The sequence below is a fragment of the Microcaecilia unicolor genome, unplaced genomic scaffold (genome assembly GCF_901765095.1).
Source record: "Microcaecilia unicolor unplaced genomic scaffold, aMicUni1.1, whole genome shotgun sequence".
Classification (NCBI taxonomy): Eukaryota; Metazoa; Chordata; class Amphibia; order Gymnophiona; family Siphonopidae; genus Microcaecilia; species Microcaecilia unicolor.
Genome location: NW_021963064.1, coordinates 114,986 through 129,166, shown reverse-complemented (window position 1 = coordinate 129,166; position 14,181 = coordinate 114,986). Strand labels below are relative to the sequence as shown.

Below are 14,181 nucleotides of genomic sequence, written 5' to 3'. Positions count from 1 at the left end.
ACGCTATCTGAAAACGACCTATGAACTGACCAACTTCCGTAAACTACTGAAGACTCATCTCTTTGAAAAATACCACAAAGAATAATTACGTAAAATCCCCAAATACACCTAGTAACGTCGTCGTACGTCTATTGTTTTTAATGTTCCTACCACACCTGTATCTTGTATTTTAATTTCTGATAATATCTTCTGTAATACCACCATCTAGTATTCCTAATGTCTGTCAATGTCTTCTGTAATGCCACTATCTTGTACTTCATGACCATGTAACCCAAATTCCTTCTGTAAAACCAAATGTATATCTTTTTCCTTTTCCAGTATCCATGATATATTGTAAGCCACATTGAGCCTGCAAAAAGGTGGGATACAAATACAATAAATAAATAAGACTGGTCAGTGCAATGATTGGGCTAAATAGATAACTGGAGGGAAAACTCAAGGTAGCTGTGAATGAAAGTTCTTGGCACCAGATCCCAGCCCTGGTTCTGATTAACTTGGAGACCCAAAAAGTAAGAGGAAACTGCTGGACCAAAAGATAAATGGGACCCCTTGTTCTCTTTATTTATTTTTCCTTTGAAATCAAGATCAGCTGCATTATTTTATACAGGAAAACGTGGATGCGGTTGAGTATATCTGAGCGAGAACACAAAAATCTTGTTTCAAGAAGTTTATACGTTGGTACTTTTGTACAGATGTTCAAAATATTGAAGTGGGAAACATATGGAAATTTGTGCGTAAAACTCAGTGTGGAAAAATACAAATGAGGGAACCACTTGAAATAACATTTGCTTGGGGTTGGAGATGATATTATGCATAAAGTGCTGTTAAAGTACTTTGAGAGGGATACAGATTGGGCGTATGGGTGCAGTAGGTAGACAGGTTAGGATGAGTGCAATTTTTGTTGAATATACAGGAATCCACTGTCTTTAAAACTGGACATTGGTAGTTGGAATACCTTTTTTTTTTTTTTTAACTCTTTTGCAGTGGTGAGTTGTTTTTTTTGGCTTTGTAACCTAACTCGCTTTCTGTAGGTTTCTGCGCTGCTCTCCCTTCGATGACTTCAAGGTGTGGAAGAGCCAAGTCGATAACTGTACCAAAAAAGGCGGGGAGAGGCTGATTATCCTGACAATAAGCCTTCTACTGAGACGCACGAAGGATCAGATGGATGCAGCTGGGAAACCCCTGGTAAGAGCTTGTATGCACTTGTTCTTGTCCCTGCCAAGACCTGGAGTAGGAGTGTAAGGAAGATGAGGACAGAATCATACTCCAAAACCTATATATGAGAGGGAAAACATATTGCCCAAGTGTTTCAGCAATATATGCTTTTTTTTTTCCATCTAAGAAGCTATAAACAAACCTAAAGACAGATGGCATGATAACTCTAGAATGATGATTCCTGCATCTGTTTTTGTAAATGTAAAATGGTAATGCAGATTAGCTGGTACGACCCACATGCTGTCCTTTTGACCTGAGGTGTATAAACATGAACCTGTGTTCTGTCTGGCAAAATCCAATGCTGTTTGTATCTTGCTTGCGAGTCTTCTGCAACACACTGCAGGACTCTAATTTATACCTAGGACACATCATAGTGCATGTGTACCCACAGCCTGATTGGATTACTTCCTTCCCTGAAGGTACCCTTACCCCAGCGCAGATATCGGTTACATCAGCTAAAACTTTCAAAGGATGAGCAATCTGTTTACAACATTCTGTATGCAAGATCCAGGTAAGAACTGCATCTCCTAATCCAGTGGTTGTCAAACCTGGTCCTGGAGACACCCCCAGCCAGTCAGGTTTTCAGGATATCCACAATGAATATTCATGAGAAAGATTTGCATGCAGTGGAGGCAGTGCATGCAGATCTCTCTCATGAATATTCATTGTGGATATCCTGAAAACCTGACTGGCTGGGGTGCCTCCAGGACTAGGTTTGGGGACCACTATCCTAATCTGTGGCTCATTTTACCTGTTCAGAAGGAATGGATCCTAAGGAGCTTAGCCGATATTGGGTGGCGGGGATTGGGAGGCGGGGATGGTGCTGGGCAGACTTATACGGTCTGTGCCAGAGCCAGTGGTGGGAGGCGGGACTGGTGGTTGGGAGGCGGGGATAGTGCTGGGCAGACTTATACAGTCTGTGCCCTGAAAAGGACAGGTACAAGTCAAGGTAAGGTATACACAAAAAGTAGCACATATGAGTTTATCTTGTTGGGCAGACTGGATGGACCATGCAGGTCTTTTTCTGCCGTCATCTACTATTTTACTATACCCAAGTGCTTATGAAAGGTATCAGATTAACAGCATCCTATATATAGATACTTCTTAAGTGGCAGCAGTCTAGCCCAGGGGCGTATGTGGAATTCGCCGGTAGGGGGGTCCAAAGCCGAGGTGAGGGGGCACATCCTCTCGACTCCCCCCCCCCCCCCCCGCCCGCTGTTGCTTACCTGTGCTGGCGGGGGACCCCAACCCCCGCCAGCTGAAGCCGTCGTCCTTCGTTCGTTTGTTCTTTCTGAGTCTGACTCGTCTCTGACGTCCTGCACACGTCCTCGATGTTATGTATGTGCAGGACGTCAGAGACGAGTCAGACTCAGAACGAACGAAGGACGACTGCTTCGACTGGCGGGGGTTGGGGTCCCCCGCCAGCACAGGTTGGCGGCGGGAGGGGGGGTTGCGAGGGCCATTGGTAGGGGGGTCCAGGGCCAAATCTACGGGGGCCCTGGCCCCATTACAGATACACCCCTGGTCTAGCCTGCTTCCACGCCAGTTGCTTTTGGATAGACAACAGACTTTGGTAACAGAGGGTAGTTGAGACTGAAAATTAGGGAACCCTTTAGGATGAAGATCTCCATTAAAACTGGTGAAAATCACCATTTCATTGCACTGTCATCAGAAGTTAATAACTTCCAGTCACTACTGACTTTGGTGGGATGAAGCTGTATGAATGTGTATCCCTGTCTCCATCTTATAAGCCCTGTACAACTTTCCATCTAATTTTGTTTCCAGTTCATACGATGAAAAACTATTGAAACCCAAGCAATAAGCTAGGCAATGGATCATTTTCTAATTGCTTTATTACCTGCTTTACCTCCAGATCAACTCTGCAGTCCTACTTAAAAAGACATGAAGGAGAGGATGAGAAAGCGGGAAGGCGAGCTGATAACCCATTTGACAGAGGTTGGATTTCACACACAGGGATTCATTTTATGAAAACAATTAAAACGTGGTTGTATGCAATCTGTGCACAGGTATTAACAAGGGGTGGAATTTGGGCAGAACTGGGATGGAGTTGCAGTGTACAGGCATACTAATGTACATGCATTGAATGCATGCACATATCAATACTTTTGGAGGAAGGTGCTGGGGATAAATGAAGGATAAAAATAGATCTAACATATCTAGCAGTTAACTCTGATGAGCTTATCAGTATTGTAGTATTTAGAGAAAAAGTTCTTCTTGCTACAAGTAATGTATACTTCCCTCTTTCTGTTTTCAGAAATAGCTCTGCAAGTACAGAGCTAGCCTGCCAGGGTCCATCTGTTCTTCAGAAAATGACCATGGGTGGGACTGTGCTGGGTTCCTGGCCACTGCACAAGATGCTTTCAGTGTATTAGCTGAAAAAGCCTGTATAAAACACACAGAGGGCAAATGGATAGGCAGTTTTTAAAGTAGCTTATTCCATTTTACAGGTGAAGGTATGTGTGGAAATCCACAGTGTACGTACTTGCCTTTACTGAAGGCATTCCCTGGAGCAGGGTTAGGGTAGAAATTGAATCGATGCACAGGCTTCTGTATTTTTGGTCAGAAAAGTGCCAGCAGAAACGGTAGTGAAAGTGTCTTGGGATACTTTGTTCCTTCATCAGTTTTCAAAGTGAAGTATCCCCGTATTTTAGCTTTGAAAATGTTGGTGTCCTTAGAATCTGTGGACTTTGCAGCACTGCAGACATTATGACAATTTTTATAAAACTTTACACATATAAAACTGGTTTTATGCGTGGAAAAGCCTCATTAAATTGTGTGGTCGTTTTCCATACAGGAATATGTGTGCCTACAGGAGTTCACTTGGGCATTCCTGGGGGTAATGTTTGGGCAGAGCGGAGGCCAAATTGTGATCTATTTGTGTAGAATATACACCCCCCACACACACCTGGTATAAATTTATGAATTTCAGTTTGCATGCTATTGGAGCTAGTTCTGGGTGTCTGTTGCCTTTCATAAAATGAGAGCTTACTTGAGCTTTATAAAACTAACTGTCCTTCGGTTATTGCATGCCTTCTTTAAATGCTGAAAGCTTGAGGTGTGCTGCTCTCATTTTTGTGTGGTTACACCACCAAAGGCATTCACGCCCTGGAGTTTAACAGTTGTAACTTCGGAGATTGCTGTTTCTTCCCCTCCCCCCTCCACACCAAGTTATATTTGTTCAAATGATAGTTGAAGGAGACGGTCATGCTGTTGCCAAATTAACATGCTGTCATCTGGTTTTTTTTTTCCCCCCCTTTTTATCTGTAGTGGCCCAGGAATTTGGTGTAGGTCAGGATGATTGTCCTTCAAGCTCTCAGCCCAAGGTCTCGAGCACAATGCATATTCTTACCTTACTGCTGCGGCTGCGCCAGTGCTGCTCCCATCTCTCTCTTCTCAAAATGGTAAGAGAAATCCTAATGCTTATTTTCCAGTGTAAATGTTAGGACGATTTTATAATCTTTTATATAGCATTGTGTTAAATTGCAAACTGTATAATACTCCTTACTGTATGATAAAATAAAATCCCCCCTCCCCCCCCCGCCTCCCAATCTTCAGTGCTATTTAATCGGCCAGGAACAGCTCCTATCCGGTTAAATAGCACTTAGCCGGCTAAGCACTAATATTCAGGGCGATAGATCCTGTTATCTCCACTGAATATTAACGCTAAGTGCATAGCAGCTAAATGACTGTATAGCAAATATTCAAGCACTGGCCTGCTAAGTTTAGCAGGCAAATCGGACCACATAAATAAGTCATACCTTTGCCTGCTATGAACTTAACCTGTGAGTGCTGAATATTCACTTAGCTGATTGTTTGAGCTGGCCAAACCACCCCCCTCCAGATATTCAATGTCTGTTACCAGAAAACGGCTCTAATTGAATATCTGGGGTCAGCACCAATTGCGGCACTTATGCGGGTTGCTTCCTGTCCTATCAGTCCTATCCTAATAGTCCTATTGGTGCTGGAGAAAACTTGAGCCTTAAGCTGCAATACCTTTCATTGGACCAACAGAAAAGACAATGTGGTCGATATTCAGTCAATGGCACTTAGTGTTTTGCTGACTGCCACTGGCATTTATGCCTGGAAATTCAATGCTGGGCCATGTCCGGGCTCTGGTATTGAATTTCCAGGTTTCTGGAGCCAGTTACGCCATAGCTGGTTAAGTGTGACATTCAGCACCTAACTGGCTGAGTCCTGTCCTGCTAAGGACAGGACTCAGTTTTATATGGAACTATTTTTGCAGTGACCTTGGCCAGTTAATTGCTGAATATTGGCACTTAACTGGCCAAGTTCTGACTCCGCCTCCCAGAATGCTCCCAAAATAGCCAGCTTTGAGATGGATGCTAACCAGACCTTTTCAGCAGCACTAACTGGTTGTGCAGCTGAAAATGACCGGTTGACCTAGAACAAATGATTTAACCAGAGAGGAGCTGTTTCTGTCTGGTTAAATCATATTGAATATCGACATGAATAGGACATGAATTGAGGTTGAAGGGGGGCAGACTCAGGACTAATGTCAGGAAGTATTTTTTCACGGAGAGGGTGGTGAATATGTGGAATGCCCTCCCGCGGGAGGTGGTGGAGATCAAAATGGTAATAGATTTCAAACATGCGTGGGATAAACACAAAGGAATCCTGTTTAGAAAAAATGGTTCCGCGGTATCTTAGCAGCGATTGGGTGACGCCGCCGGTAATTGGGAAACAAAATGGGAGCTGGGCAGACTTCTACGGTCTATGCCCTGATTGTGACTGAATAGATAGGGATGGGCTGGAGTGTAAATTTTAAGGGGCTTCGACGTTAGCTTCAGAACTTAGTACAAGAACAGTGCTGGGTAGACTTCTACGGTCTGTGCCCTGAGAAAGGTGAGGACAAATCAAACTCGGGTATGCATATAAAGTATCACAAACTATGTAAATGACTTTATCTTGTTGGGCAGACTGGATGGACTATACAGGTCTTTATCTGCCGACATTTACTATGTTACTATGACCTGATTACTTGAGCTTTCAAGACTCTAGGTCTGTCTTCACATCCGATGTCTAAAGAGACCTGTGCAGTATTGGAAGGTCATATATAACATCTTTTAAAAGATGTTCAGTTTTTATTCCTCTTCAATATACAGGGTGAGGCGCAAAAAAAAAAAAACCCAACCCCTAGAGGGTTTTTTTTTTTTGTTTTGGGGTTTTTTTGCGATTTTCTCAGCAACTGCTTTGAATTTCAGTGAGGCTTTTTACTTATTTATTTAGTCATCATATTTACGTATTACTATTAAATAACATTTAATTATCTTTCTCCGAGGACAAGCAGGCTGCTTGTTCTCACTGATGGGTTGACGTCCTCGGCAGCCCCCTCCACCGGAAAGTTTACTAGCAAAGGCCTTTGCTAGTCCTCGCGCGCCCATGCGCACCGCGCATGCGCGGCCGTCCTCCCGCCCGAAACCGGCTCGAGCCGGCCAGTCTTCTTTCGTCCGCGCTCGGTACGGTCGTGTTACGCCGTTCGTGCCCCAGAGAGTCGACCTCGCGCGTCCGTTTCGACGTGTTTTTCACTCTTTTTCATTAAAAAAAGTTCGGGAAGCGCTCCGGAAGTGCTCCGGAAGACCCTTTCGGGTTTTCTGCCCTTCCCGTATTTTTCTCAGTTATTGCCCCGTAAGTTTTCTTTCGTTGTCGGGGTAGGCCTAGTTTGGCCTCGGTCGAGATTTTCTCCCTTTAAATTTTGGTGCTTCAATTTTCGCCATTTCGGCTTTTGACTTCGCCGGCGTGATTTTTCCGCCCATGACATCGAAGCCTTCCAGCGGCTTCAAGAAGTGCACCCAGTGCGCCCGGGTAATCTCGCTCACTGATCGACACTCGTCGTGTCTTCAGTGTCTGGGGGCCGAGCACCGCCCTCAGAACTGCAGTCTGTGTTCCCTGCTTCAAAGGCGGACTCAGGTAGCGAGATTAGCCCAGTGGAACGTTTTGTTCTCGGGCTCTTCGTCGGCATCGGCACCGGAGGCATCGAGTGCATCGACGTCGTCAGCGTCCGGACCATCTTCCTTGGCTGCCGCTCCAGCAGGTGAGGGCTGTCCATTCCCCTGCTGGTGGCGGTGAGCCTTCGGGTGGGTCTCCTCCCACCCTGAGGGCTCCTGCGGTACAGCCCCCCCGGGATCGACCCTCTTCGGTCTCGGCCCCGAGGAAGCGACGGATGGATTCTACGTCCTCCTCGTCGGTGCCGGGGAGCTCCAGTGACATGCTTCGGAAGAAGTCGAAGAAGCATCGACACCGGTCTCCTCCCCGTCTCGGCACCGAGAGCTCTGGGTCGCCGAGGGATTCGGCACCCAGCAGGCATCGGCACCGAGAGGACCGCTCACCCTCTGTTCAGGAGGTGTCGATGCGCTCCACTCTGGACAGCCCGGAACAGCCTCCTCGCCCGGAACAGGTTCTGACGTCGACGCCTGCATCGACCTCTCAGCCTTTTTCTGCAGCCACTCTGAACGAGAGCCTCCGGGCCGTTCTCCCAGAGATTCTGGGAGAGCTGTTGCGCCCTACCCCTCCGGTACCGGCGGTGCTTGCGCCTCCGGTACCGTCGAGCATGGCGCCGGCTGGCCCATCGCCCAGGTTGAGGTCCCCGACGTCGGTACCGCGTGCGGTGCCGACCGCGGCCACCTCCCAGGAAGGCTCCCCGACTACATCGGCGGAGGGAGCTTCGCCGACGCGGGCCAGGGAGTCTACCTCTCGACGCCCCCATCGTGGACGTGGTTCCACAGAGTCGAGCAGGGCGAGGTTGCAGACACAGGTTCGTGAACTTGTGTCTGACACCGAGGGTGAGGCCTCGTGGGAAGAGGAAGAAGACCCCAGATATTTCTCTGACGAGGAGTCTGAGGGTCTTCCTTCCGATCCCACTCCCTCTCCTGAAAGACAGCTTTCCCCTCCTGAGAGTCTGTCTTTCGCTTCCTTTGTCCGGGAGATGTCTACGGCCATCCCCTTCCCGGTGGTTGTGGAGGACGAGCCCAGGGCTGAAATGTTTGAGCTCCTGGACTATCCTTCTCCACCTAAGGAAGCGTCCACTGTTCCCTTGCACCATGTCCTGAAAAAGACATTGCTTGCGAACTGGACCAAGCCACTAAGTAATCCCCACATTCCCAAGAAGATTGAGTCCCAGTACCGGATCCATGGGGACCCAGAGCTGATGCGCACTCAGTTGCCTCATGACTCTGGAGTTGTGGATTTGGCCCTAAAGAAGGCTAAGAGTTCTAGGGAACATGCTTCGGCGCCCCCGGGCAAGGACGCTAGAACCTTAGACTCCTTTGGGAGGAAGGCCTACCATTCCTCTATGCTCGTGTCCAAAATCCAGTCTTACCAGCTCTACATGAGCATACACATGCGGAACAATGTGCGGCAGTTGGCGGGCTTGGTTGATGCTCTTCCCCCTGAGCAAGCCAAGCCTTTTCAGGAGGTGGTCAGGCAGCTGAAGGCGTGCAGAAAATTCCTGGCCAGAGGAGTTTATGACACTTTTGATGTTGCGTCCAGGGCCGCTGCTCAAGGTGTGGTGATGCGCAGGCTCTCATGGCTGCGTGCCGCCGACCTGGAAAATAGAATCCAGCAGCGGATTGCGGAGTCGCCTTGCCGTGCGGACAATATTTTTGGTGAAAAAGTCGAACAGGTGGTAGAGTCTCTCCACCAGCGGGACACCGCATTCGACAAATTCGCCCGCCGGCAGCCTTCAGCTTCTACCTCTACAGGTAGACGATTTTTCGGGGGAAGGAAGACTGTTCCCTACTCTTCTGGCAAGCGTAGGTACAATCCTCCTTCCCGACAGCCTGCGGCCCAGGCTAAGCCCCAGCGCGCTCGCTCTCGTCAGCAGCGTGCGACTCAGCAAGGCCCCGCGGCTCCCCAGCAAAAGCAAGGGGCGAGCTTTTGACTGGCTCCAGCAGAGCATAGCCGACATCCAAGTGTCCGTGCCGGGCGACCTGCCAGTCGGAGGGAGGTTGAAAGCTTTTCACCAAAGGTGGCCTCTCATAACCTCCGATCAGTGGGTTCTGCAAATAGTCCGGCAGGGGTACACCCTCAATTTGACCTCAACACCTCCAAATTGTCCACCAGGAGCTCAGTCTTACAGCTTCCAGCACAAGAAGGTACTTGCAGAGGAACTCTCCGCCCTTCTCAGCGCCAAGGCGGTCGAGCCCGTGCCATCCGGGCAAGAAGGGCTGGGATTCTATTCCAGGTACTTCCTTGTGGAAAAGAAAACAGGGGGGATGCGTCCCATCCTAGACCTAAGGGCCCTGAACAAGTATCTCGAAAAAGAAAAGTTCAGGATGCTTTCCCTGGGCACCCTTCTCCCCATGATTCAGCAAAACGATTGGCTATGCTCTCTGGACTTGAAGGATGCCTACACTCACATCCCGATACTGCCAGCTCACAGACAGTATCTGCGATTTCAGCTGGGCACACGTCACTTCCAGTACTGTGTGCTACCCTTTGGGCTCGCCTCTGCGCCCAGGGTGTTCACAAAGTGCCTAGCTGTGGTAGCAGCGGCACTTCGCAGGCTGGGGGTGCACGTGTTCTCATATCTCGACGATTGGCTGGTGAAGAACACATCCGAGGCAGGAGCCCTGCAGTCCATGCAGATGACTATTCGCCTCCTGGAGCTACTGGGGTTTGTGATAAATTATCCAAAGTCCCACCTTCTCCCAATGCAGAGACTCGAATTCATAGGAGCTCTGCTGGATTCTCGGACGGCTCGCGCCTATCTCCCAGAGACGAGAGCCAACAACTTGTTGTCCCTCGTCTCACGGGTGCGAGCGTCCCAGCAGATCACAGCTCGGCAGATGTTGAGATTGCTGGGCCACATGGCCTCCACAGTTCATGTGACTCCCATGGCCCGCCTTCACATGAGATCTGCTCAATGGACCCTAGCCTCCCAGTGGTATCAGGCCGCTGGGGGTCTAGAGGACGTGATCCACCTGTCCATGAGTTTTCTCAAATCCCTGTATTGGTGGACGATTTGGTCCAATTTGACTCTGGGACGTCCCTTCCAAATTCCTCAGCCACAAAAAGTGCTGACCACGGATGCGTCCCTCCTGGGATGGGGAGCCCATGTCGATGGGCTTCACACCCAAGGAAGCTGGTCCCTCCAGGAACGCGATCTGCAGATCAATCTTCTGGAGTTACGAGCGGTCTGGAACGCTCTGAAGGCTTTCAGAGATCGGCTGTCCCATCAAATTATCCAAATTCAGACAGACAACCAGGTTGCCATGTACTATGTCAACAAGCAGGGGGGCACCGGATCTCGCCCCCTGTGTCAGGAAGCCGTCAGCATGTGGCTCTGGGCTCGCCGGCATGGCATGGTGCTCCAAGCCACATATCTGGCAGGCGTAAACAACAGTCTGGCCGACAGGTTGAGCAGGATTATGCAACCTCACGAGTGGTCGCTCAATTCCCGTGTGGTACGACAGATCTTCCAGGCGTGGGGCACCCCCCTGGTGGATCTCTTCGCATCTCGAGTGAACCACAAAGTCCCTCAGTTCTGTTCCAGGCTTCAGGCCCACGGCAGACTGGCATCGGATGCCTTCCTCCTGGATTGGGGGGAGGGCCTGCTGTATGCTTATCCTCCCATTCCTCTGGTGGGGAAGACTTTGTTGAAACTCAAGCAAGACCGAGGCACCATGATTCTGATTGCTCCCTTTTGGCCGCGTCAGATCTGGTTCCCTCTTCTTCTGGAATTATCCTCCGAAGAACCGTGGAGATTGGAGTGTTTTCCGACCCTCATCACGCAGGACGAAGGGGCTCTTCTGCATCCCAACCTCCAGTCTCTGGCTCTCACGGCCTGGATGTTGAGGGCGTAGACTTTGCCTCTTTGGGTCTGTCAGAGGGTGTCTCCCGCATCTTGCTTGCTTCCAGGAAAGACTCCACTAAGAGAAGTTACTTCTTTCATTGGAGGAGGTTTGCCGTCTGGTGTGACAGCAAGGCCCTAGATCCTCGCTCTTGTCCTACACAGACCCTGCTTGAATACCTTCTGCACTTGTCTGAGTCTGGTCTCAAGACCAACTCTGTAAGGGTTCACCTTAGTGCAATCAGTGCATACCATTACCGTGTGGAAGGTAAGCCGATCTCAGGACAGCCTTTAGTTGTTCGCTTCATGAGAGGTTTGCTTTTGTCAAAGCCCCCTGTCAAGCCTCCTACAGTGTCATGGGATCTCAATGTCGTTCTCACCCAGCTGATGAAACCTCCTTTTGAGCCACTGAATTCCTGCCATCTGAAGTACTTGACCTGGAAGGTCATTTTCTTGGTGGCAGTTACTTCAGCTCGTAGAGTCAGTGAGCTTCAGGCCCTGGTAGCCCAGGCCCCTTACACCAAATTTCATCACAACAGAGTAGTCCTCCGCACTCACCCTAAGTTCCTGCCAAAGGTTGTGTCGGAGTTCCATCTGAATCAGTCAATTGTCTTGCCAACATTCTTTCCCCGTCCTCATTCCTGCCCTGCTGAACGTCAGCTGCACACATTGGACTGCAAGAGAGCATTGGCCTTCTACCTGGAGCGGACACAGCCCCACAGACAGTCCGCCCAATTGTTTGTTTCTTTTGATCCCAATAGGAGGGGAGTGGCTGTAGGGAAACGCACCATATCCAATTGGCTAGCAGATTGCATTTCCTTCACTTACGCCCAGGCGGGGCTGGCTCTTGAGGGTCATGTCACGGCTCATAATGTTAGAGCCATGGCTGCGTCGGTAGCCCACTTGAAGTCAGCCTCCATTGAAGAAATTTGCAAAGCTGCGACGTGGTCATCTGTCCACACATTCACATCGCATTACTGCCTGCAGCAGGATACCCGACGCGACAGTCGGTTCGGGCAGTCAGTTCTTCAGAACCTGTTTGGGCTTTAGGATCCAACTCCACCCCCCGAGGGCCCTGTTTGTTCTGTTCCAGGCTGCACTCTCAGTTAGTTGGTAAATTTTTTAGGTCAATCTCAGTTATGTCCTCGCCGTTGCGAGGCCCAATTGACCATGGTTGTTGTTTTGAGTGAGCCTGGGGGCTAGGGATACCCCATCAGTGAGAACAAGCAGCCTGCTTGTCCTCGGAGAAAGCGAATGCTACATACCTGTAGAAGGTATTCTCCGAGGACAGCAGGCTGATTGTTCTCACAAACCCGCCCGCCTCCCCTTTGGAGTTGTGTCTTCCCTTGAAGTGTATTGTCTTGCTACATACTGGACTGGCCGGCTCGAGCCGGTTTCGGGCGGGAGGACGGCCGCGCATGCGCGGTGCGCATGGGCGCGCGAGGACTAGCAAAGGCCTTTGCTAGTAAACTTTCCGGTGGAGGGGGCTGCCGAGGACGTCAACCCATCAGTGAGAACAATCAGCCTGCTGTCCTCGGAGAATACCTTCTACAGGTATGTAGCATTCGCTTAAGCTATGTTGATGTTATTGACGTTTTAGCGATACCTAGCAATTTTTGCCTGTGTCTCTGTATTTCTAATCAGTGATGTAGCTACGGGGGGGGGGGGGGGGGGGCGGGGGGGTCATGAGAGAAGGAGAGAGGGATCACAAACAGTTTAGCCTCTCAAAATGACTGTTGGGAATATAGACACTTTAACAGGTTTAATCAAGCACCAGCCTGGCTGACTTTAATGATTGTACTTTGTCTGTGTGATCAGGACCCAAGTAGGAGAGGACATTCTGATAGTCAAATGATGCTCTAGTGGGCACAGAGAGAAGAAACTTCATCCCTTTTCCCAGTTGGGTCCTTTCAAAAGGAGAAAGAAGGGAACAGAATGCAAAAAAAAAAAAAAGTATCTGTCTTTTGTGAATTTATTTTATGCACTTGTTAAAACGTTCCAGAGCCTGGACCAAGTAGAACTGAAGAGCGAAGGTATTGAGCTTTCACTGGAAGAGCAGCTCAGTGCTCTGACGTTGTCTGAGCTTCATGTCCCTGATCCCAAGTCCACAGTCTGTCTCAATGGCACCAGCTTCCCAGCTGATTTTTTTGAAAACTACAGAGAGAGCACAAAGGTACTAGAAATGTTTCTTGGCTTCCTTCCTTCTCTTGGTAACAGTTGTGTAAAGCTTGTCATTATGTAATGTTTCTTATATATGTAGTGGTATCGGGTACTGTATTTTAATGCTTAAAGAAAGTGCACTCTTCTATAGCGTCTCTCTCCTGGCCCAGATGGGTTATGTACTCATACCAGCAGAATGGAGACTGAGTTTCAAGTAAGCCTGTAAGTGAGCTGCACAGTCCCTTGAGAATCAGTCTCAGCAGATGGTAGGAGTGGTAAGCCTGTGCAGTTCCTCTAGTTTTGTCCTTTTTCCTTGAGGTGTTCTTTGAAATTTTTCTTGCCTGTTTGAGAGACAGAGAGGAGTGTTCTTACATTAAAAAAAGAAAAAAAAAAACCCAAAACAAGGTCCAGAGAGAGAGAAATCTCCTTTCAGGATGTATTTTTGTTGGACCGGAGTTGAGGCCTACTGGGATCTCTTAAGCCCTGGGGTGGTCACACCCAGGTGGCCTGGTCCCTCCCTCCCTTCTATCTATTTGTCCCTTTTGGGGTAGCTGGTGCAGTGTGCCTCCCCTGGCCACCTCTGCGAGGGGGCAGATGGGTCTGCCAGTAAATTAAAAGAAAAGGCAGTGGCTTAGTTGTACTTGAGAGCAGCCTGCCCCCTGCAGCACTTACCACTGGTTCCTTTTGCCTCTGTCTTCCCTTTGGGATTTCCTGGCTGGCCACGGGGGTCCCGTGAAGGTTCAGGCACCATGAATTGGAGCATCGGAAGCACTGTTCTCGTTGCCAGACGGGGGTTTGGCAGATGGCCAATGTAAGTATATTTCCAGCTGTCAGGATGCTAGTGCAATGGTTTCTATTTGATGGTTTCTGTGGCGGTCTCCTCTCCTGCGTTGGGCCCGTCCAGTGGGGACTTCTCTGGTCTTGGCAGGAACCGCTACCATAATAGTCTGCACCAGCGGCAGAGCAGCCACTGCGGC

At 49.2% G+C, this 14,181-nt stretch overlaps 1 protein-coding gene across 2 annotated transcripts in view; it reads left to right on the top strand.

Moving 5' to 3' along the window:
- The window catches only part of LOC115458873 (transcription termination factor 2-like), a 93,959-nt gene that overhangs the window by 41,120 nt on the left and 38,658 nt on the right, over positions 1-14,181 (top strand). For both annotated transcript variants that reach the window (XM_030188710.1, XM_030188711.1), the window contains exons 14-18: positions 1,032-1,185; positions 1,635-1,726; positions 3,089-3,171; positions 4,504-4,637; positions 13,047-13,217. In XM_030188710.1, the coding sequence (XP_030044570.1) occupies positions 1,032-1,185; positions 1,635-1,726; positions 3,089-3,171; positions 4,504-4,637; positions 13,047-13,217 (634 nt within the window). The remainder of the gene's footprint in view (positions 1-1,031; positions 1,186-1,634; positions 1,727-3,088; positions 3,172-4,503; positions 4,638-13,046; positions 13,218-14,181) is intronic.